At 42.5% G+C, this 22,062-nt stretch overlaps 1 protein-coding gene across 2 annotated transcripts in view; it reads left to right on the plus strand.

The window, feature by feature from the left end:
- The window catches only part of LOC306874086 (catenin alpha-2-like), a 488,426-nt gene that overhangs the window by 158,540 nt on the left and 307,824 nt on the right, over nucleotides 1–22,062 (plus strand). The window contains exons 1-2 of one of the 2 annotated variants that reach the window (XM_079423824.1): nucleotides 2,664–2,763; nucleotides 7,603–7,806. In XM_079423824.1, coding sequence (XP_079279950.1) covers nucleotides 7,699–7,806 — 108 coding nt within the window. In that variant the 5' untranslated portion in view covers nucleotides 2,664–2,763; nucleotides 7,603–7,698. Of the gene's footprint in view, nucleotides 1–2,663; nucleotides 2,764–7,602; nucleotides 7,807–22,062 lie in introns of those variants that run through there. The other variant, XM_079423823.1, reaches the window with a different exon arrangement.

Consider the following 22,062-nt stretch of genomic DNA (forward strand, 5'->3'; position numbering starts at 1 on the left):
AAAGAAAAAAAGAAGGATGAAGGCCATGCAGGTGGAGAAATATTAACCGCAAATATGAGCTGGATTTTCACAATCAAAATCATTTCCTGTTTAATCAAACCAGGTCTTGGCCTACATTACTTCCTGCTACATATTGTTTGACTCGAGTACACTCTGCATTACAGAAGTCAGATGTGTTGCGAAGGCTGTTTCATGTTGTCTTTAAATCGAATCATAATTGGAATATGTACTCGGCATATGAGTCACACAAGATCTAAGTAATCAGTACAAATAGTTTCACAATGGCTTTGGTCCAGCCCGTCGGCATCTGAAAGTTCTGCCTGTCGCTTTCCCATCAAACATTTCACACCAGTCTTTGTTTTAGCCCCTCAATCAGGCAGAAGAGAGACTTGACGCCGACAGATTTCAAACAAACGAATAAATGTCTACATAATTATCACTGAGTCATTGAGATGGCCAAGACTGCTACTGCTTTTACTTAAGAGTTGATCTCCATGGCAACAGGCTATTATGGGAAATCTCTCTCTAATTGCGCCACTGTTAGCTGGCAGTACTGCTTCTAGGTTAGCACATAATTTCCTGTAGACATGCCACAGAACAGGAAGCGCATACTGAGATATAAACGATGAAAGATCTGTGAACTTCTTATTAACTGCCAGGTCTGAGTTCCTGAAGTGGTTCTCTGAATATTCATCTCAAAAGTAAAGGGTACAGACACAAGCCACCTCTGGTTCCTTTAAATGCCACCTCCACCTCATCTGCACCGGCAAAGTCCACAAAATGCAAACTGCTGCCGAAGCCATATTCATATATAGCTGTAAAACATAATATCGCCACTATCAATATGGTAATTTTCCCATCCCAGCCCTAGAGATCATAAAGCCTGTATTTGGTAGCAACTTTTCATCAATAAAAAGGCTGTTCTTGAGTCTGCATCCTGTGTTTAAAAGCCCCATTAAATCACAATGTGGTTGTAACCGAGGCCCTGGATCTCGTCTTGAAGGTCACCTTAGCAGCCTCTGGGTATGGACTCCAACCGGCTGTCTTCAGTGGTTTGCTAATAGAAACAATGGCAAACATCTCACAGTGCTTGTTATCTTCTATCGGCTACACAAAAATCTCTACCATCTGGGGGATTTTTTATTCATAATTGTAAGACTAAGGCATACAGTGTAAGGTAATAATCTAAACATTGTGTGGTTATTTTATACAGTTCATCATTAATTCATGTCTGACTACAAGGTCTAAATATTTTATCCAGCATATACGATTCAGGAGAGAAATTGAGACTGACAATATATTTATGTATGATTAATCGCATCCAAAATAAAAGTTTTGTTTACATAATATATGTGTGCGCTGTGTATATTTATTATAAATACACACACGTACAGTATATATTTAGAAAATATTGACATGTATTTACATGTATATATTTATATTAATTTATTATATATAATGAGGAGGCAATGCCCTCTTTTTTATCAAATGTAAAGTCATGGGTAAACAAACATTACTTACACTATCAGGGAGAGAGGAAAAAATATATATATATATTTAACTAATTAAAAAAAAAATAATAATATATATATATATATATATATATATATATATATATATATTATTATTATTTTTTTTTTAATTAGTCAAATTTATTCAGTCTGATTCACGAACGTGGAATGCACACAAATACTAGTGGTGGAATGTATCACATGAACCAATCACAGCCAATTATAACCTGTTATATCCAATCATATCGCGATGGAGGCTCACATGACTTTCCCCCATTCATTCTCAATTACCCCCCCCCCCCCCAGCAAACTCACTGCACACTTTAGGGGTCTTTTAAAACTCAATGGGCTGAGGGGAGGTGAGAGAGTGCAACTCCTGCTGTAACTTTACCTGCTGGTGTCGCTGTTGGGCAGTGTTTCTAAATAAGTAATTTATACTCTTTTAATGATACAATTGCTATATATATATATATATATATATATATATTTTTTTTTTTTTTTTTTTTTTTTTCATCCAGCATTTTGAGCAGGCACTGCATCCCTAGGAAACACCCTTTATATAAAATAGATATATAGATATACTGTAGACTGTAGAGATTCTGAAGGAGTCAGTGTATTTTTATTATAAATAAAGACTTGTTTTGTTATTGGATGAATCAGCATTTTGAATAAACGCCTTGATTGAATGATTGATGATTAAAATTTGTTTAAGTCACTTGTTGCTGGTATAATGAGATGATCAAAACAGTCCAAGCAAATGTCAAAATAATTCCACAAGGGGAAATTCTCTATTTTGTTTGCTAATACTTGTCTTATTTAAATGTTTGTAGACTGAAGTAACATTTATGTGTGAATGAAAAGACTGCTTGTGACGCTGTTTCATACTAGACATCTGTGGTGTGAAGTAACGAATTACAAATACTCACCTTACAGTAATTAGCCTAAGTAGTTTTTATCAGTAATTGTACTTTTTTGAGTAGTTAAAAAATTGTGGACTTTTACTTTTACTTGAGTACATTTTAAGTGATCTATCGGTACTTTTACTCCGCTATTTTCATCCGTTTGTGGTCATTACATGCTTATTTTAATTTTAGTTTTATCCATTAATATGATTGGATAGGGAGATAGTGTCTCGTGACGTCAAATCAAATTGTGCATAGAAAACTTTAACCGCCAACTGCTGTCTATCATGGCTGCTGGAAGGGCATTCCTCAAGCATCAATGCAGTCACATCTTCCTCTAATATGTTAAGGTAAATTTTGGATTTCTGCTTACTAAATGATTTGTATATATGCTCCGACCAGAAATTTGGTTTGAGGTTGCGGATATTGCGTACAGTGTTAACTCCCGCAAGTGCCACGTTCAGTAAATTCCCACTCACGTAAGAGCCGCGCGATTTGCGCTGCTTCGTCTCTCTCACGCGCGTTCAGCTGCAGTCACTTGGACAAGTTTTTGCTTGTTGAACTTGTTGACTTTTGATGAGTTTGAGCGTGTGATGCGCGCTGTGAAAAAGTGTGTTGGAAACACTGTAAAACGATTTGCAATATTGTACTCAAATTGAGGACCAATCTGCACCTTATTGATGACCCGTGGCATTAATACTGCATCTGTGTCAGCGCGTGATGTAATAAAACTGCAGCTCATTAATAAACTTTTTTAATTTCTTTTTTTAATCCATTTTATTCAATCCGCCTTCATTTAGCATGTGCACTCGCGCATAAACAAATTTCAAGTTCAACACTTTTTGTTGCATTCAGTTGTGGATGCTGCTGATTCACCGAGACCACCGCGTGCGTTTGTGTTTTCTTTTGAAAAAGTTTCCCCAGAAATACTTGGAGAGAAATGGAGAGTTTTGGAGAGAAATGGGCTCTCATTTTAACCCATATCATGGTGTGTGATGCTGAACTATGAGTTTCTAATGGTGTTTGTATTTGCACTATTCTAAACATTAATATTTTATGTGCAACAACAGCATGCTCTCAGTGGCTTTACACATGATTTTAAATCTATTTTTCAAACTTTATGATTTAAATGGGGATAATTATACTGAGAATAACTTTCATCTTTTCTTCAGCTGAATACTGTTTCCGTGCTGTTTTGATGTGTTTTAAAGAGTTGGCAGTCAAAATCAATCAAAACTGCTGGATTATAGATATTCTTCATTCTTTATGACAAACAAGATAATGTGAATTCCAGAATGTACAACGTTTTTTAGGTGACTCTGGACCACAAAACCATAAGTGTCAATTTTTCAAAACTGAGATCTATACACTATCTATATAAAGCTGAGTAAATAAGCTTTCCATTGATGTATGGTTTGTTAGGATAGGACAATATTTGGCCGAGATACAACTATTTGAAAATCTGGAATCTGAGCAAAAAAATCTAAATATTGAACAAATCTCCTTTAAAGTTGTCCAAATGAAGTACTTAGCAATGCATATTACTAATCAAATTAAGTTTTGATATATTTACAATAGGAAATTTACAAAATATCTTCATGGAACATGATCTTTACTTAATATCCTAATGATTTTTGGCATAAAAGAAGAATCAAAAATTTTGACCCATACAATGTATTTTCGGCTATTGCTACAAATATACCTCAGCGACTTAAGACTGGTTTTGTGCTCCAGGGTCACACATGTATAAATTGCAGTGTACAGCGTTTATTATGAGGGGGTAGAATCCACAGCTCAGTACTCACTACTCAATACTCATGAGTACTCCGCAAACTCAGAAGAGCCAGAGCCCCGACCCCCATCATGTGCACCTTCTACAGAGGCACCATCGAGAGCATCCTAACCAGCTGCATCACTGTGTGGTATGGCGCTTGCAACGCATCCTGCCGCAAGTCACTTCAGCGAATAGTGAGAGCAGCTGAGAAGATCATTGGTGTCTCTCTCCCCTCCCTCCAGGACATCTACAGCACCCGTCTCACCCGCAAAGCCCTCCGCATTGCAGGTGATCCCACCCACCCGACACACAGCTTCTTCGGTCTGCTGCCATCAGGGAGGAGACTGCGGAGTCTCCAGGCGAGGACCAGCAGACTGAAGGACAGCTTCATACATCAGGCTGTCAGGAAGCTGAACTCCCTCCCGTCCCTGCCCCCCCTCCCCTCTTCTTACCCCATACAACACTGAACTCTGACACTATGAGAACCCCCCCCCCCCCCCCCCCACCCCCCCCCCCCCCCACCCCCCCCCCCCCCCCCCCCCCACCCCCAGGACCAGCCACCTACTTACAAACTGTGACCAGCACCTCTCACTTGTGCAGCATTGGACTGCAAACTACCTCCTCGGATAGTCTCATAAAAAGACTGTTCTCCTGTCAATTTAACAGACTGACAAGCTCTTTTTGCACTATACATATATCTGCACAGTTTTGGTTTATTTAACTGGTTTGCACTCCATCTATTCTACCATGTGCCTTATGTCACTTTATCTATCTTTTCTTTATTTTTATTTTTCTACAATGTTCTCAGATTGATAAGCTCTTTTTGCACTACAAATATATCTGCACAGTTTTGTTTTTATTTAACTGGTTTGCACTATCTGCCATGCGCCTTATGCCACTTTATCCATTTCTTTATTTTTTTTCTACAATGTCCTTACTTGTATAGCTATAGAGTTGTATGTACATATGTTTAAACCGTATTATCTGTATTTGAACGTGTTTAATGTTAACTGTTTACACCAAGGGTCTGAGGGTAACGCAATTTCAATTCTCTGTATGTATGTGCTGTACATGTGGAAGAATTGACAATAAAGCAGACTTGACTTGACTTGACGACTTGAATTGAGTACTTTTAAATAGGCTACTCTTTTACTCTTACTCAAGTAGTTTTTTTTGGACAAGTACTTTTACTCTACTCAAACTACATTTTTTGGAAGGTAATGGTACTTTTACTTGAGTATATATTTTCAGTACTCTTTCCACCACTGCTAGACATATACATTTTAAAACTTCAATGTTCCTGAAGTATTTGCAGGGCTCTAGATTCATTCTTCCCACTGGTCGCTCTTTTGCGACTAACTTTCTCAGTCGGTCGCACTGGCACATGATTTCGTCGCAAATTTTTTTTTTTTTCTTTTGCTACATGATGGGATTAATCAATGCATGCTGATGAACTTTTATCATAGTTTATAGTTATATTGTAACAAAATGATTAACATTCAACCTGTTCTTTTTCATCAGTAGCCTAGTATTATTTGTGATTTGAATTTTGTGAACGGGAGTTGTGTTATGATATAAGCCGGGCTTTGGATGCTTTCGCTTTCGAATTCTTGTTACGTTTTACAAGAAAATATAATGTTCTGTTTTGCTTACATCCTACACCTTTCTCTTTTCTAGACTAAAATAAAAGATGGATTTATTATTACTCTTAATTAAAAAGCACAACAACAATAAAACCGTAAACTACAATGTCAAACTAGCTTGCATAAGGTTTATTAATAAAAAGGAATAAGATGAGGCATGGCATACACCACATGGGGTTTTATATATCGACTAATAAATTACAGAATGTTTAACAAACACTGAGGAATCAGATAAAAAAAAACAAAAAAAGCAAGGCCTCCATAGCTTAACATAAGGTAAACTGCAAAGATATCAAGCTTTTCAAAATGAAAACACAAAGAAAAGTAAAACAAACTGGCTGTGGGGACAGTACTTGCATGTTTTGTTTTTTTTCAACACGTTTACCACCTCTGGTTTAAGAAGCGGTCATTTACTTTACTTTAGCTTGAAAACCAAATCCTCTATCCGCCGTCGTTTCCTTAAAGTCCATGTAAAGTCAATTCTGAGAATTGTTTGTAAACATTATAAATGTTAGAAATGCATTGCTGAAACATGTTATAAAGACTGTGAACTATGTAGTAGTACTTAATTGTGGAGTTAGACCATTCAACGGTTTTTCACTATTTTTGTGATCAGGATTTTCTGGGCGTGGCTAAATCAGGACTTGATGACGCAATCGAGTCACCGAGCACAGCCCCTCCCCCAACACTATAAGATGTGTGTTCCACGTGAAGCAGCGCTGCAGACCGATCGGTGAGTGACATCAAAGTTCAGTGAGAGCTACAGAGAGCAGACGCTCCTGATGCTTTCGAATCACTCTGGCGGTACTTTGATGTCATACACTGATCGTTCTGCAGCGCTGCTTCAAGTCGAACACATCTAATACTAGAGTGCATTAGCATCAGTGGTTCATGGCTCAATCGCGAGTTAATGTCATTTCCGTTAGTTACAACAGCCTACATTTAGCTAGCTAGCTATGCCTTCGTCACGCAAATGCATAATTGGTTGCGATCATTTACAAAACAGCTCGGTCTGCTTATTAAATAAGCTGCTAGAGGAAGACAGTTGAGAGAGACGGCAGCTTTCCCGCGAGTGGGCGTGGTTTCAGCGCTGCCAGTGGACACGCCCCCAGCGTTTGAGAGCAGAGAATACTGCTTATTTTTTCAAGATTTTGATACCTTATTTTATTTGCTTGACGGATTTTTCTAACATTCAAATTTGGCTGGGTGGTTAATAAAACATTTTTCTGTGGTGTGACAAACTCAGAACACACATTTAATATTGACTTTAATATTCACATCACTTTTTACCACGCGCACCTTCTCACTAGTGCTAAACGCGGAGAGTATAAACCAGGCTCTACACCTGAAGCGCTCTCACTGGCAGTGCCTCTCTTCACTTGATGAGTGAAATCTGACTCCTGCTACAATGGGACTCAGCAACACACACTGTATGGAGCAGCGCAGACCATGCATTCACACAAATGCGACCACATCAAATTTGAACTCTCACATTCTCAAAGAATTGTTGCAAATGTGACCATTTTGGTCGCAGTCTAGAGCCCTGATTTGGTTTTACAACTGTTTCTCAAAACAAGTGTTAGTGGAGCGTGAGCAGTGCATGTTTTGTTGCTGCCTTGATAATAAACGAGAATGTAATGTTTGTTTTTAATACTGTTATACTGACAAAACAGTTTTAAATAATGATTACTGTTTTTGTTTTTTCACAATTAAAGGTGTTTATGGCTTTTAATGTTTTAAACTAATACTGGCCATATTTTTTTCTGTTTCAGAATAAGATCATTCTGGACCCGCTAACATTCAGTGAGGCTCGCTTCAGGCCGTCACTGGAGGAACGTCTGGAGAGCATCATCAGTGGCGCCGCCCTCATGGCCGACTCCTCCTGCACACGCGACGATCGCCGCGAACGCATCGTAGCCGAGTGCAACTCCGTGCGCCAGGCCCTGCAAGACCTGCTGAGCGAGTACATGAACAATGTAAGTCATGAACAACATTTGCCAGCATGCAAGTTAGCTCGATGGGTAACGCTTTATTTTGATAGTCCACTTTAGACATTCTACTAACAGTAAGTAACTTTGCAACTACATGTCAGCTAGCAGTCATTAGGGTATTAGTGGACTGACTGCTTAAGATCTTCTAACACCTTATTTTGATGGGTCCACAACATACAACATACTGATAAGAAACTTTGCAAGTGCATTATATATCAACTTATTCTACTAACCCTAAACCTACCCTAACAGTCCAATCTGAGAGTTAGTAGACTTGTAGTAGCAAATTACTGAGAAGTAGTTGCAAAGTTATTTATAGTTAGTAGAATGTCTAAAAGGGACCATCAAAATAAAGTGCAATCGCTCAAGGACTCAAGTGACCATTTTTAGTTTTTCTGGAAGATTATTGTTTAGTTTGTTCAAATAGTTTTTACATCAAACTTTATCAAATTACAGTTATGTTTAGTGACTCATAACTTGATGTTTACAGTTTTTCTCAACTGCTTTGCTTACAAACATTTTCAAAACTTTACACACAAATCTAAGAAGTGCACACATAAAATGCAAAATGCCTCACATCTCTTGCAAAATGAAGCACTGCATTCAAAATATCGCAAACAGATCTCAAATGCAAACACCTTTGCGACGTTAATTCCTGTTAGATTGTTGTGTGTTACATAGAGAATTGTGTGTTGTGTTTTGCAAAAAGTGTTTTATAAAATTGAAAACAGAGTCAAAGGCAAACAATTAGTGTATGGTTTTGTATATTTGGTGTGACATTGTGTGACAAGTAAAGATTGTGTAAGCAGTTGAAAAAAATAAGTACATAAATAAAACAGTAAATGCTGTTTTTATAAAGGTTTTGTGAGGGGACTAATTGAGGAGATTTTTTTTTTCTCCTTTTATTCTTGTGCATCCTGCATTGCTTGTGAATCATCCCTAAGGCCGGATGGCTAGAAAACGAACCAGGTTACGTATGTAACCCAGGTTCCCTGAAGGGAACGAGAGCTGCGTCGGAAGACGCTAGGGGAACGCCATCAGCGTAACCGACGCTCTGAATATCGTCTATACCTAGTCCGATAAAAGGGCGAGGCGTCACGGGCGGAGTGACGTCACGACCAGGAAGTATATAAGCACGTGAGGCAGAGCCCGCGTCAGCTTCATGTCATGAAGCAAGCGCTGGCAGGGATGCCGGAAGTATGGCTGCGAGACGCAGCTCTCGTTCCCTTCAGGGAACCTGGGTTACATACGTAACCTGGTTCGTTCCCTTCCAGGAACGTCGAGCTGCGTCGGAAGACGCTAGGGGAACGCTATACCAACGCCGCCAGACTGACAAGTCCCTGCCTGATGTCAGGCCAAGAGGACAGAAGAGCCTGTAGTGGCTCGGATGTCGAGGTCGTAACCTGGCGAAGTCAGGGGCGTGGACTACCCAGCAGCGTCGTAGATGCCCTGATCGGTACATCTGTCCAAAAAGGCCTTGAAGGCCGCCATACCTCTGGTTGAGTGCACTCTGACTCCCACGGATGGGCAAGCCCAGAGGCCTCGTAAGCAAAATTGACAGCATCCAACATCACTTACTAAGAGTGGGCTACCAAGCCCTACCCTCTTAGGCGGACCAAGGCCCTCGAGCAGTTGGTCCGACTTCCTCCACAGGGCAGCTCTGTGGATGTACGTGCCCAGTGCTCACACTGGACACATATAGTTGTGCCTCTCCTGGCCGGGCTCCCCGAAGGGAGGAGGACAGAGGCCTGGAGTACGACCGGCTGTGGTATGACCGTTGGAACCTTCGGAACGTAACCCGCACAGGGGTAGAGAAAGACTTTCGCCAAACCGGGCGCACAGTCAACATCGAAGGGGCCGCAGACAGGGCCTGAAGGCCACACACCCTCCTCAGAGAAGTGATGGCCAGCAAGAAGACGATCTTGATGGTGAGGAGTCCATCTGTTATCTCCTCGATAGGCTCAAGGTGCTCGCACCGAACCTCAGAACCACAGCCAGGTCCCGAGTCGGGACGCATGATCGTACCGGAGGCCTCAGCCTGAGCGCACCGGAGGAAACGTGTAGCTAGGGGGTGTCTGCCCACTGACTGGCCACCGCTAAGGGCGTGGTACAAAGAGATAACTGCCACGTAGACCTTAACAGTGGAGTGGGTTAACCCTGCGGAGAAGCGGGCCTGCAGGAACTCCAGAACTGCGCGAATCGGGCAGTTGACTGGGTCGAGCTGGTGGTCTCCGCACCAAGAAGTGAAAGCTTCCACTTCCAGGCGTACAGTTTCCTCGTGGAGGGAGCTCTGGATTGGAGGAGGGTCTCGACAACCTCGGTTGACAGACCGGAAACTATGAGTTGTGCCCCCTCAGAGGCCATACCCACAGCTTCCATAGCTCCAGGCGGGGGTGCACCATGGTGCCCCCGGCCTGTGAGAGGAGATCTCTCCTGATCGGCACCGGCCACGGGGTGCCGTCCAGAAGAGAAATCAGGTCCGAGAACCATACTCGGCCCGGCCAGAACGGTGCTACCAGCAGTAGACTGACCTCGTCCCGGCGCACTCTCTCCAGAACTCCCGGGAGCAGAGCGATCGGGGGGGAAGGCGTACGGACGGAGCCTCGGTCTCCACGTCTGTACCATAGCGTCCAGTCCCGGAGGAGCTGGAGGGGCTAGAGAGAACCAGAGGGGACATTGCGCTAACTCTCAAGCGGCGAAGAGGTCCACCTGTGCCTGGCCACAGCCTTCCAAATCTGCTTCACCCCTCGGGGTGAAGCATCCATTCCCCGGGCCTCAGCCCCTGTCTCGACAGGACGTCTGCTCCCATATTCGCACCAGCACGTGGTGATCTCTTGGGTCTGGGAGGAAGTGCCTGCGCACACAGAACACGGCTAGGATCTCTAGCTGGTTGATATGCCACGTAGGTGGCGACCACTCCACAGACCGCGGGCAGGGTGGCCACTCATGACCGCACCCCAGCCGGTGAGGGAAGCGTCCGTCGCTAGCGAAACGCGGCAACAAGGAGCTCCCATCACCGGGCCCTGAGACAAGACTCAAGGATTCCTCCACATGTCTAAGGCACGGACAGCGGCGTGACACTTAGACAGCACGGAGCAAGTCTCCCCTCGGGGAGACCCCTTGGTCTTGAGCCACCACTGTAGGGGCGTCATGTACAGCAGGCCAGAAGTAGTCACGCTGGACGCAGCTGCCATGAGCCCAAGCAGTCTCTGAAACTGCTTGACAGTGAATGGCTGGCCTTCTCGCACTCTCTTGACTGCCGTGAGGATCGACTCGATCCGAGCAGGGGTCAAACGAGCCTGCATCGTGGTCGAATCCCTCACTACGCCTGGGTAAGTGGTTCTCTAGCTGGAGAAAGCACACTTTCCTCAGCGTTTAGTCTTAACCCCCAAATCTTTCACGTGGGCGAAAACGACACCTCGATGCCGAATCGCCACCCGCTCTGATTGAGCGAGGATCGACCAATCGTCGATGCAATTGAGTATGCAGATGCTCTGCAGTCGCAACGGGACTAGTGCCGCATCCACACACTTAGTGAAAGTGCGGGGTGAGAGTGTAAGGCCGAGAGGAGGAACCCGATACGCTTTGCCCCCAAAAGCGAACCTCAGGAACTCCCTGTGAAAGGGAAGGATGGGTAACTGGAGAGGTCTGTCGTGACAAATCAGTCCTCGGACCTGATTTGAGACACGATCTGCCTGCCAGTGAGTATCTTGAACTTCAGCTTTCTGGCTGAGTGGTTCAGAACCCCAAATCCAGTATGGGCCTCAGCCCCTCATCCTTCTCTGGAACAATGAAGTGCCGGCTGAGCCGCCGGCGTGAACTCCGTGAGGAGGAACCACTCGATGGCTTCCTTCCTTACTAAATTCTCGACTTCTTGTCCCAGAACCAGAGCCTGCTCGGGGCGGACCGTAGTCACGCAAACCCCGTTGAACGGCGGAGGTGGCCCATCGAACTGGATGGAATAACCATGCTCTACCGTCTGCAGGACCTAAAGAGACACATCTGGTAGCCGCTGCCTGGCCGCTAGATGATCTACTAAGGGAATCAGTCTCTCGAGACTGACCTCTGGTGTTAGAGATATGGCCAGACCAGTCTTGCTGCGGAAGTCCGGAGGAAGACGCGGTCTCTGGCGCTTGAGGCGAGGTTCTCAGGCCCGCAGTCACTACCGGCGGGGAATTCTGAGAAAGCACTCGCTGGGACCTGCTGTGCCCTGGACCTGCAGGGTTGACAGACAGATCCCCGGAGGACACCGAGGGGAGACGGTCACCGTGTGCCGCGGTGCAAGCCGCTCCACCCCAGTAGGGGTCGTCCTCCGCAGTCCTGGGGCTCGCCCGTCAGGACCTCTGAACGAACCAGACCCTGCCAGGCAGGGCCCAAAGAGACGCATTCGGCAGCTCACTGCCCAATGGTCTACTAAGGGAATCAGGCTCTCGAAACTGACCTCTGGTGTCCGAGAAATGGCCAGACCGCTGTCTCGCTGCGGAGCTTCGGAGGGAGACGCGGTCTCTGGCAACTGAGGCGAGTTTCTCAGGCCCGCAGTCACTACCGGCGGGGAATTCTGAGAAAAACACTCGCTGGGACCTGCTGTGCCCTGGAACTGCAGGGTTGACAGACAAATCCCCGGAGAGCACCGAGGGGAGACGGTCACCGTGTACCGCGGTGCAAGCCGCTCCACCCCAGTAGGGGTCGCTCTCCGCGGTCCTGGGGCTCGCCCGTCAGGACCTGCTGCGCGAGGAGCTGGTATGCGGAGGAGGCTGCGCCCGCCCAGCAGCCGCCTGAATTTCGAGAGCGCGCATACCATCTGCCCTCAAAGATTCCACCCGCGATCTCAACACCTCGGTGGAGATCGGGGGAAACTGAAGGCTCTTGTGGCTCATCACACTGGGGCGAGAGAGGCGGCGAAACCTCGTCAACGCTCGTCACATCCCTTTTCCTCGGAGGACGCAGCGTCAAGCCCTCGTCTCGGGGGGAAGAGTACCGCTTCCGAACCACGAGACGGGGCGCCAGATCTGGTGGATACGGGAGAAGATAGTTTCTTTTCTCTTCTCTTCTATATGCCCGCCAGCCAGATCAGCCTTTTTTCTCTACGAGCCCAACGAGCGCAGCCACCGCTCTGCCCCGACAGAGTGGGGCTGGCTTTATTTGTGCAACACTAGAGTTTACAACGCTCATCATTTCTCATCCACCTCCTCGGTAGGAAGACAAGCGGGGCGACGAGCCCTCTCTCTGGGGGAAGAGAACCGCTTCCGAGCACAGAGAGCGGGCGCTGGATTTGTTTTGATCCATTTGCGAGCCGCGCGAGCGCAGCCACCGCTCTATCTTTCTTTTGCACAAAAGCGGGGCCGACAGCGCGTGGAGAGCTCGCTTTCCTTCTATATAAATTGGGGCGACAGAGGCGGCGAAACCTCATCAACGCTCGTCACGTCAACCTCCTCGGAGGAAGACAGACGAAGCGTTGAGCCCTCGTCTCGGGGGGAAGAGACCGCTTCCGAATCGCGAGACGGGGCGCCAGATCTGACGGATACGGGAGGAGATAGGGACATTCCCGTCTCACTCTCGTTCGCCAAATCAGCCTGTGAGTCCCACGAGCGCAGCCGCCGCTCTGCCTAGGCAAAAGCGGGGCCAGCACCACGCGGGGAGCTCACAAAGACTCTCTTCTCGAAGAGAGCCCTCCGAGTGCGGAGTGTGCGCAGCGAGAGCCGCTCACAATGCGGGCAGTCAGCTCCCTCGAGAGCCGCTGCCTCGCGCTCCGCACTCAGGTAGACCACGCACAGATCATGTGTGTCCCCGCTCATAATGCTTTTTTTTTCATAACGCAGGCAGTGGACTAGCACACAATCTGAAACGCGATCTAGGATCGCCCCCTGTTTTGGTCTTGGCTTTAGGGATGTCTAATTTCTTTTCAGGACATACAACACTAAATAAGACTCACAAACAGATATGGACTGACAACACACAGAGCGCTTGCTGAATGACAAAAAGCTGACGCGGGCTCTGCCTCACGTGCTTATATACTTCCTGGTCGTGACGTCACTCCGCCCGTGACGCCTCGCCCTTCTATCGGACTAGGTATAGACGATATTCAGAGCGTCGGTTACGCTGATGGCGTTCCCCTAGCATCTTCCGACGCAGCTCGACGTTCCTGGAAGGGAACTGACATTTACCTTCAACAGCCATGGTTACAGTAGACATACCTTTCAGGGAGTTGAGACAAACCATTTGAATATACATAATATTTCCCACAGAGTGGTTATTTATTTATCAGTGCTGACATGGAACATGGAGAGCTTTCTGCATGGAAAACTTTAGCGCCATCACATATAGCACACTTAGGCTGTATGAGGTTATATCAGGTGATGTACATTTCTGAAGTTTTAAGCATGGAAACTTCCAGAATTAAATTTCCAACATGGCTAAAGCGATATCAGAGCTACACTGTCAGAAATTTCAGTTTGGATGATGATGTGTTGTACTTTTCTCTAGCTGAAAGTGTATGGAAAGACCTGATCAGCTAAAATAGACAGAATTATTGCTTCCTGGCATACAACTGAATTTATTTTAAATACTTCATAATGTTCATACAGTACTGAAATTCAGAGATTTAAAAAAATAATAATGTTTTTGAAGAAGCTGCTTATGCTCACCATGGCTGCATTTATTTGATCAAAAGTACAGTAAAAACACTCATATTGTGAAATGTCAAAAACAATGTTTTTTTTTATACCTTTTTAAAATATAGTTTATTCCTGTGATGACAAAAATTTAATTTTTAGAAGCCATTACACAGTTTAGTTTAATATGATCACGAATAGATACCGATTGTTCATATTGAGAAAGTTCACCAGTTAAAGGGTCTTAATATTCTTTGCTAAATCAATACTCTGACCTTTCGTCTTTCACTGACATGTATTTTATGTGTCTATTGGTGTTTGATATCTGTATGATGACTTAAATGAAAGGCTTCAAAGCAGATAATCCTATAGAATTATCAAGGTGGTGTATAAGTGTGTGTGTATGCCAGTTATGTTGAAACATGGTGTCACAAAGCCATTGGCAAGTGTTCTGTATATTGATCTTTGTGGTATCAATGGGGCTGTCTGGCTCTGACGCTATGCAGTAATCAATGACTTCTAGCCGGCTATAATCAAATGTATGTTTTTTAGTGTTGGTGTGTTCAAGCACCATACGGGAACAGAGGGATATTAAATACAACCTCTCATTCGATTAGCAATGCCCCTTTAGTCAAAACACTACGCCAGTGGAGATGAATATCACATCAGCACTCCAATTACAAGCTCCTGCTCTGGGAGGAAATGTTTTTGCGTGGCTAGAACGCTCGTTTTATATGAGTTTTAGTCTCTCAAGATATTAATTTTGTTATGTTTTTATTTTGGAACGTTTGTATTTGTGTCTTTGAATGGATTTGTTCACATGAATTCTTTTATTAGCACAAATATAATTGAATTGTACACTTGTTAAATATACTGACATTAACATGTTTTGCATCCAGATAGATTATGGATATTAATACGCTGATGTTGGTATAAAAACACTATAATTGTTTAATTATTTATTTTTACAAACATTGACAAAGTTGTGTTGTTTTAATTTCAGAAATCTGGCTTTTAATGTGGTAAAGTGCTATCTAATGTGATCTGATCTCCAAAAATGCGCATTTATGCCTGGTGTAGAGTGCATTTGTTGTGGCGTTATCATATTATGTTTTGCAGCTTTTCTGTTGTAACAACTTTTTAGTCTACCAGGCTGAATTGCTGTGGTTTCTCAGTTCACTTTAAGATGAATTATTGGTAGTTTCTACTAGTTAGCTATAGCTCAGGCATGGAAGTATAGCGATCTAAACCAAAGACCAAAGAGATGGCAAAACTTGAAGTCATTTCTTTGTTATTGGTTTGTTTTGATATCTCGGAGCTATATGTTAGAGCTGCACGATTCTGGATAAATTGAGAAATCACAATAATTTTTTTGTCACAAAAAGAGATCACGATTCTGAACTAAAAATAATGTGCGACAAAATATTGCTGCAGTCGATCTAAAAGTTATGGAGGACGAGAGATGACTTAAGTAGAAATAAATAAAATGAATAAATGCATAAATTCAGAAATAAATAAATAAATGTAGAAATACATAAAGAATAAATAAATAATTAAATGCTGAAATAAATAAATGCAGAGATGCATAAATTAATGAATACATTGTCAAGTGTCATTTTTAATTGTGCTATTTTTGTACAATGCGTGTTATACTACACTTAATGTATTTCTACATTTATGTATTCTATGTTTATTTATTTGTACATTTATTAAAGCATTTCAGCATTTATTTCTGTAAGGTAGGCGGTCCTAACCTCTCTCAATGCCGGATTGGTTAAACAGGATCGTTATCATTACGGCTGTACTACTGTAGATACTACCATTGCTAATGATTTGCATTTAATAGCAAGTGATGTATAGATCATGCACCAAGCGACTACCTTCTGTTTCATTTTGAATGTGTAGTCGATGAATTAGTTCTCAGCTCAGTGCTGATATGGATATAAACCTTGATCCAGTTGTGTTTGCCGACCTTCAAGACGCAGCAGGCCAGCTCCGCATGCGCTCGAAACATGCGGTCAGCCACGTCTTGAAAATACTTTATTTCTTTTAAAATAATATTTCTTTTTTTTTTGTCTTGCGCATCTAATTGCGCACTTGTGCTGGGAGCGGTCAAAATAGATGTAAAATGCTGTCATAACGACGTCATAACACCAACCCACACCTAAACCTACCCCTTACAGGAAACTTTCTGCCATTTCAGATTTTGATGCCATGATTTTCGCACTGTAGCTGCACAGGGGAAACAGGGGAACTGAATTCACCGGAACACAGGACTTGTGTCCTCCCGTCCTCAGGAGTTCACTCTCCCGAGTCGAACTTGCGAAGTCAGAACTACGAAGGATGCAAGTCCGAACTTTGCATACTTGGTATTGAGAAACGGCTTGTGTATTTTCAAGACGCGGCTGGCTTGACCGCAGTTAATAAAGTTAGCAGGCCAACTAGACTGATTGCCATCTCGTGTTCGTTGCTAACAGAAACGGTTGTTCTGACTGGTTTGCCTAATTGACCGATCCTACATTGAGAGAGGTTAGGACCGCCTACCTTATTAACATACGGACACAGAAATAAATAAATGTAGAAATGCACAAATAAATGTAGTATAACAAATGGTACAAAAAAAAAAATAATAATTAATAAATAATAATTTAAAATTAATAAAAAAATGCCACTTTTGACAATTTATTCATTCATGCATATCTTTATTTCAGCATTTAGTTAATTATTCATTCATTTATTCATGTATTTCTATATTTATGTATGTTTTTCTACATTTATTTATTTCTGCATTTATTAATTTTATTTATTTATACTCAAGTAATTTCTTGTCTTCCATAAGTGTTTAATTAATTTGAATGCATTTTTATTATATTTTAATATATATATGTAATACACCAATTTTTAATATTCAAATTATGAAAAAAGTGGTTTTAATGAATGATTCAATGACTCACTCATAAATACTTCACTTATTTCATTACTGGATGAATCAGCATTTTTGAACGAATCTCTTGAATGATTCAATGACAATTTTTCAACAGTCACCTTTCACCTTTAAAAGGGGATTTGCGCTGTTTTGATTGCTACCATAGACATCAATGTTTAAATCCGAAGTATAAACTTTCATCCCAGTATTTCTGTGATAATATGAATGACTAAGAAATAATACGGTGTACCTGAAAAGACTGGAAACGAGACGTAGGGTCTGATTTCTACGCTGTACACAAAAATTACCATTGGTTCAGTTTCTTCTAAAACCTTTTCGACTTCTGCTGCCGTCCGTTCACCTTTTGCTCTAATTGTTTTTCAAGCTCAAGCCTGAACGACTTGTGGAATGGCACGTGCTTGATCAATGTGCTGGTTTGCAATAAATTACGTTCAAGTGACAGGAGATTGTCCATACTTGTCCTGGCCGGTGGTGATCGTTGATTGGTGACACCCGCCCAGACTCCCAGACCACTGCTGAATCATCAGAATTGGCTGATTTAGTTACGGCTGCCCAGACAGTCCAATCTATCAATTGATTGGTCAGAGTAATGCATTGCTGACCTGGGTCAAGGGAGCTTGGGCTTGTGGCTAGAGGTTGAGGGGGTCCAGGGCTTTGTGGGTGTGGTGGTTCACCTCACTAGCCTGGCCTGCAATGCACTAAAGTGGATTTAGGGAGTTGGTTAGCAGAGCTTAATCTTGCACTTAGCGGGACGTGGCATTCCGGCGGTCACACTGCGTTTACAGAAGATGGATGCCTATGTTATTCAGCCCTCCAGGGGGCTACACAGAAAGACTTGATCAAGAGGCAGGGTCTCGGAACACTCCATCAGCATAACAGCGTTGCAGCCGCATGAGCGCAGAGCCTGTGCAACCCTAAGGATTACTTAAGGAGAACTGCAGATCAGTGAGTGATAGAGAAGGAAATAGAAACAATGGGATGGATAGATTAGAAGCACTTATGAGATTTGGTGTCACCTCCTACTCCATACTGCAGTACTGGGGGTGGATGAAGATGCTATTTTGTGACTTAATATAAAAAGTTGGGTTACCAGCATCAAATACCCAGAAAAATTGGTTAACAAAAGGCAATTTTCATTCCTTTCCCTTTCATTTTTTTAATTTTATTTTTTTATGCCAAATAGGCTTTAATGGGTTATATCAATAATTTGGCACTTAGAAGTCAGTTGCATATATAAGAAAATTTTAATATGGTGAAACAGTTAATTTTTCCCTGTATTTTTTAATTTTTTTTTTTTTTAATTTTGATGATTAGAGCTTACAGCTAATGAAAGTCAAAAATCAGTATCACAAAATATTAGAATAGTTACATTTGAGTTTAAATAAATGACAATCCATACAGTATAAATTTTGGGTCTCTCTTGTTCTTTGAAAACACAATAATGGGGAAGACTGCTGACCTGGCAATGATCCAGAAGACGATCACTGACACCCTCCACAAAGAGGGTAAGTCACAGAGGGTCATTACTGAAAGGGGTGGCTGTATCAAAGCATATTAAATGCAAAGTTGACTGGAAGGAAGAAATTGGGTAGGAAAATGTGCACAAGTAACAGGGATGACCGCAAGCTTGAGAATACTGTCAAGCAAAGCCGATTCAAACACTTGGGAGAGCTTCACAAAGAAGGGACTGAAGCTGGAGTCAGTGCATCAAGAGTCACCACGCTCAGACGCCTTCAGGAAAAGGGCTCCCTCTTTTCAGATAAAAGTAAATTTTGCTTTTCATTTGGAAATCAAGGTCTGGAGTCTTGAGAAAGACTGGAGAGGCACACAATCCAAGCTGCTTGAAATCCAGTGTGAAGTTTCCAAAGTCAGTGATGATTTGGGGTGCCGTGACGTCTGCTGGTGTTGGTCTATTGTGTTTTATCAAGTCCAAAGTCAATGCAGCCGTCTACCAGGAGATTTTAGAGCACTTTATGCTTCCATCTGCTGACAAGCTTTACGGAGATGCCCTTTTAGCACCTGCCCACAGTGCCAAAACCATTTACAAGTGCTTTGCTGACCATAATATTACTCTGCTTGATTGGCCAGCCAACATGCCTGACCTGAACCCAATATGGAATCTATGGGATATTTTCAAGAGAAAGATGAGAAACAGTCAATCCAACAATCCAGACGAGCTGAAGGCTCAGCAGTGCCACAGGCTGATCGCTTCCATGCCATTCCTCACAGATGCTGGAATTTGTGCTAAAGTATTGAATGCATAAATTAACATACTTTAAAGAACTTGAACTTTTCTGTTGTGCAAATCTTTTTTTGGATTGATCTTAGGAAATATTCTAATATTGAGATACTGATTTTTGACTTTCATTAGCTATAAGCTCTAATTATAAAAAAAAAAAAAAGTAATTAAACATACTTAATAAAGACAAAATATGGCAATATTTTCTGTAAGATAAGTAAATTAGACAGTTTTGTTTAAATTAAGGATTGCAGAAATGAGTACACCCTAGATTTAATTCAGTAAACGTACAATATTCTAGTACTTAGTACTGTATGTCCTCCAGAACTTTAAATATACTGCTCTGACCCTTCTTGGCACTGAGTGTACAAGTTCATGACAATTTTCACATCTGTCCTGTTTAACTCCTGGAGGACGAGCTCCTTGAATGCTATGGTCTTTAATGAAAGACCATAGCATTCATAGCATTTATGGTCTACTGAATCCCCCACAGCTGCTCAACAGTGTTAAGATTGAGTGAAATACAGGTCCACTGAAGGATTTTCACCTTGGGAGAATGAATATCTTCATTGTCATGCTGAAAAAAAAAAAGTGTTCAATAATGCAGGGAATGAGGGGAGGGTAGCATCTTCTGTTTAAGTTTTTGTATTACATCACACAGTAGTGTGTGAATTCATGACAGTATTGATAAAGCACAACTCCCTCACATCTTCAGTACTCATTCATCCCTATATAAAACCTTTACTACTACTGAACATCACTGTAGGTACCAAGCACTTCTCACTTTTCAGGAGCCTTGTCACAAGTCCATTGATTTTGAGTGTCGGTGCTACTTCTGATATATTTTCACACTTAAAATTATTTGGTATTCCTCTTGTAACATTGTCCTCTTTTATGCTAGGAAATAAGTCAACTGGCAGTTCTCTCCCAAGCGGTTCCACTGCTGCCAGCATTAAGTCGGAGTATGATTCAGTGAGCTATAACACTTTTAATTGTCAGGAAATTACTTGTCTTTAAAGTTGTTTCAATATACTTACCTGTTGATCAAAAATAGCCTTTGTTTACGGAGCCGACGAGACATACAGATCCATGTGCAAAGCTTTATTAAGAGACGTGATCAAGACTAGACAAAGAATAATCCTAGGACAAGCGTGGGTCTTCGATCAGCAAACAATATCCAACAGGGCAAGGCAACGAGATAATCCAGGTACAGGAACCGTGAAATGGCTCCGTAGTGTAGCTATCACTAGAAGAGTGATATACGCTAGACAACACTCGGCAGTCTGAAAGAGGAAGTCCAAGGCTTATAAAGCATGTCTGAATGGATTCAGCTGTGTATGTGTAATCAGTGCCTTCAGCTGTGTGTGTGCAATCAGTGCAATGGATTATGGGAACTGTAGTCTGGAGTGACATGTAAAAGTCTGTGTGGTGTGAGAGGCAATGTAAAGAGAAGACGACATCTGGTGGTGAGCAAACAGAAGTGCATGGACAGGATTCGTGACAGCCTTAAACCTATACACATTTTTTTTTTTTTAAGTTTTATTTAGTAATTTTCAGGAGGGTGTACTCATTTTTGCAACACACCATTTTATCACTTTGATAAGAAAATCTTATTTTGCTGAATAATTTTGACATTTTTCTTTGGTAATTGATGAAGCAGGCTTGTTGGAACATTATATCTCCAAAGAACCCTAACATGTCATCTAAGTAAAGAGTAATTGCTGAATTTGTTAAGTTTTAGAGGGGGTCTACTCATTTATGCTGTGCACAGTATATGTCTGTGTGTGAGACCATGGACCACAAAACCAGTCATAACCAGTCACAATTTCAGCACAGTGGAGTGGATCGTTTTGTTAACTTTGTGGTTTATTATTTTGAGTTGTTTGGGACACGGTAACACATGGCCCTCTCACAATATATATATGCAATCATGCTGCACGTATCAGAAGTTCCACGCTCTGGCGCGGTTAGTGCTCCACTCACACTACATGTGTACACCCCCCTCACCTAACTGAACCACGCTCTGGCCCACCTCTTCCAACCGAGCCAGAGACAGCTAAACGAGCTGTGCCTGAGCACGGCACGGAGTGATCACAATAGTCAAACGAACTGGGCTTTAGGAGTCAAACGCGCTTGGGCACAGTTAAGATTGCCTAGTGTGAGTTACAAGAAATATTTTAACTGCTACTATGTTAAAGGAATACTGCTGTAAAAAAGCACCTTATTTGTTTAAAGTGTTTGCAAACCAAATGTTATTGCACTTTTGTTCATATAGGAGTACTTTTAAATGAAAAAAAGTGCACAAAACACTAATTTTGAATTCATTACTGAATTTTGTGCATAATTCGATAGCATTTTTGAACAAATCATTTGAGTGAATGACTCAACTTTCTCATACTCAAAACATTGATTTGCTACCTATAAATAAACACACAAACAAACAA

Source organism: Barbus barbus (assembly GCF_936440315.1).
Source record: "Barbus barbus genome assembly, chromosome: 8".
Lineage (NCBI taxonomy): Eukaryota > Metazoa > Chordata > Actinopteri > Cypriniformes > Cyprinidae > Barbus > Barbus barbus.